Raw genomic sequence first — 3566 nt, 5'->3', positions numbered from 1 at the left:
GTTTAGATTTGTTTTTACTACCCCAAACAATATTGACATACGATAAATAACTATGTACGAATGCAAAATATAGCTGAGTTAGGGTAGATTTGTCTAAGATTTGACGGGTTTTATATAAAATACCAATATTTCTTGAGATTTTATTGCTAATATATTTAATATGATCTCTCCAGATAAGTTTTCATCTATTAAGACACCAAGTAATTTATTTGTGAAAGAGCGCTCAATTTCCATGTTATTTATATATAGCATTGATAAGGATTTAGGAATATATTGAAACTTTCGTTTAGAATGGAATAAGGAAAACTCAGTTTTAACAGTGTTTAAAGATAGGCTGTTCGCGTTAAGCTAGATTGATATTTGTTCTAGTTCTTTGTTTGCAACTTGAAATAGAGAAATAATGTTGTTGTGAGAATGAAATAAAGTGGTGTCATCTGCAAACATGATGGTAGACATAGTATTTGATGCTTTATATAGATCGTTGACGTATATTAGAAATAGTTGAGGACCTAAGATGGAGCCCTGTGGAACCCCACATATTATTTTAAGTTTGTTTGTCTGAAAACCGTCATTTAGAGATATAAACTGTCTTCTATCAGTTAAGTAACTGGTAAAACATTTATGGTATGTATGGCATATTCCATAATATTTTATTTTATCTAGTAAAGTTTGATGGTTAACGGTATCTAACGCTTTTGACAAATCTAGAAATATACCTAAAGTGAAATTGTTATCAGAAGATGTTCCACTGATAACTTCAACTAGTTGCATAAGTGCATGCTCCGTAGAGTAATTTGATCGAAAACCATATTGGTTACAATAAAGAAGATTGTTTTCGTCCAAAAAGGAAAATAGCCTATTGTACATGATACGCTCGAGGATTTTAGAAAAAACTGGTAACACTGAAATAGGTCGATAATTTGAAACCAGACTTTCATCTCCTGTTTTAAAAATGGGTGTAATAATTGCAATTTTAAGTTTATCTGGAAAAACACCTGTATTGAGCGATTTGTTAAAAACATCTAATAAAACATCTTTAATAAATCCATAGCAATCTTTGATAATGCTTGCTGAAATAAAATCATAACCTGATGCTTTATTAGTATTTAGCTTTTCATCGAATCCTCAAGTTCTTTACTAGTGAGTTTTTTAAATTCTAAGTTTTTATCAGACTTCGATTGATAGTTCGAGAAATGAACAGGAGTGTGTTTAATTTTACTGGCTAAGTTTGGACCTATGTTTACGAAAAACTCACTAAATTTTGTTGCTACTGATTTACCATCAGAGATCTGAGTGTCGTCAACGGTAATCACGCTTGGTAAGACTTTATTGTGAATTTTTTGTTTACCGAGAATCTTTTTAATTGCATCCTATGTTTTTTTCCCGTTACCTTTTAGGCTCAATAGCTTGTTTTTGAAATATGTAGTTCGGGCTATTTTTTTGGTTCTTAGATATAGACGTTTGTGGTTTAAGTAATTATGCTTATCGCGATCTTTCTTTGATTTAATAAAACGTGTATATAGCTTTTGTTTTCGCTTCGAACACTTTAAAAGGTTTTTTGAGAACCAAGGGTTGAGAAGTCTTTTAGTTTTAATTCGGTTAGTTTTGTTAGGAAAATGCTTGTCGTACAAATTAAGAAATTTATTTAGAAATAGGTTGTAGCTTTTGTTAGCGCATGTCTCGAGATATACAAAGTTCCAATTTATAGAAGATAACTTTTGTTTAAACATATTTTTTGCTTGGGTGGTAGATTCTTTTTTTTAAGAATGAATTTTTTCTTTAGTATATTTTTTGGTTTTTTGAAAATTGCAAAGACTCGAAAATGGTCACTTATGTCACTTCGAATAATGCCTGATTTAAATATGGAATGGAAAAGAGTGTTTATGAATATATTGTCGATTGCAGAATAACAGTTTTGCGTGATTCTTGTTGGTTTCTTTATTATAGGCACCATTCCAAACTCATTAAAGCGATTGTAAAATTGTTGTATTTTAATATTTTCACTACATTTGAGATAGTCCACGTTAAAATCTCCAACAAATAAAAACGACCTATCTTTCTTTATTTTGCATGCGATTTTAAAATAGTCATTTAAGTGATTTTTAAGGTTGTTTAAACTTCCGTTTGGTGGTCGGTATGAAGTTGTTACGATAATATTTTTTGATGGTTTGGTATAAATTTCTAAAGTGAAAGATTCGAAATCTGGCTCAGAAAACGACAGGTCATATCTAGTTTTATAAGTAAATTCTTCAAGCACATAGACACATATACCTCCACCTGTTTTCAAAGATTTACGTTCAAAGCTAATGGCTTTGTAATTGGGCAAAATAAAATTAGAATTTTGATAAAATGATGTATCTAAAATCCAGCTTTCCGTTAAACAAATTAAGCTAAAGTTAAAGTTTAGATTAAGTAGAAGGATTTTGAGTTCTTCAAAGTTTTTGGTAATACTACGAATATTTAGATGAAACACTGAGAATTGATTAGAAAAGCAAAACTTAAATTTTTTAAGAAAAATAGTGGCTTTATCCGAGTCAAAGTAAGAAGTGTTTTTGTCGAAAGGTTGATCTTAAATATGTTTAGATTTTATTTGAGTATAGTCATTATTTATCATTTGTTTTAAGGTTATTTTTGATGACGGTTCTAAATTAGTGGTTGCTAGTGGCTATTTGTGGAAAATTCTAGTAAGATTATCATTTCTAATAATCTAATGAAACTTTATTTTTTCTTCTTCACTTCTTGACGCGTTTTTTTCGTTTCGTTCTATCAAATTTTTTTTGAGAATGAATCTTTGACTTGCTGTTAGATCACGACCTATGTACACATTTACATATTTTTCGATTTTTCCTAACTTAATTAATACTTTAAGAACCATATTTTTGCCATTTACATCTTCAAGCTCGATAAGCAAACGATCAATGATTCCTTTAGATTTAAGGCGGCGAATAGATTTAACTCTAGTTCCATCGGATTCAATAGCACTAAGTAAGTTATTTACTTGTAATTTGTCATTTTTGTCAGCTTGTAATCCATAGATGATGACATTTAATTCTTTGCGTTCCTGCTCTTTATGTTCTTTTGTGGTTTCAAAAAGAAGTGACAATTGGTCATTCGTTTTTTTGGCAGCCCATCATACAACTTTCGATCACACAGTTTCTTTTATATCAGAATTGATTTCCTTTGATTTTTCCATTTCTGCAATTTTTCTTTTCAGTTGCTTGTTTTCTTTAACACATTCTGCAACCTCAGAATTTAAGTTTTTTATTTTATCCTCAAAATTTTTTATTGCGCTATCTATCATCTTTTTTATCTGTTTTTCTTGCGAAGCAGTTAAATTAGTCATGGTTTTGCTTATTTCCTTTTTTTAATGATTAATTGATTTCTGGTATAGTTTTGTTAAAAAATTATCCTTGTGTTTGTCTTATAACTGTTTGATTGTATCTTATATATTGAATATAGTTGAAAATCAAAAAACTTATTAACACAAATACTGTAAAAAGTTTAGATGTGTTTTTTTTCCGTAATCCAAACAAAATATTGGGCAATTTTTGTAAATATTTTATGAA

General features: G+C 29.4%; 1 protein-coding gene across 1 annotated transcript; it reads right to left on the bottom strand.

Annotated features, from left to right (window-relative positions):
* Positions 1-348: 348 nt before the first annotated feature.
* On the bottom strand, positions 349-3343 carry LOC136081350 (uncharacterized). Its single transcript, XM_065798662.1, has 4 exons — positions 3150-3343; positions 2797-2981; positions 1912-2310; positions 349-1070 (listed from the first exon to the last, which is right to left on the bottom strand). The coding sequence occupies exons 1-4, from the start codon at positions 3341-3343 to the stop codon at positions 349-351; spliced, it is 1500 nt and encodes a 499-aa protein (XP_065654734.1).
* Between the last annotated feature and the right edge of the window lie 223 nt (positions 3344-3566).

This window comes from Hydra vulgaris, chromosome 06 (genome assembly GCF_038396675.1).
Source record: "Hydra vulgaris chromosome 06, alternate assembly HydraT2T_AEP".
Taxonomy (NCBI): Eukaryota; Metazoa; Cnidaria; class Hydrozoa; order Anthoathecata; family Hydridae; genus Hydra; species Hydra vulgaris.
This window is presented reverse-complemented; position numbering and strand designations above follow the sequence as displayed.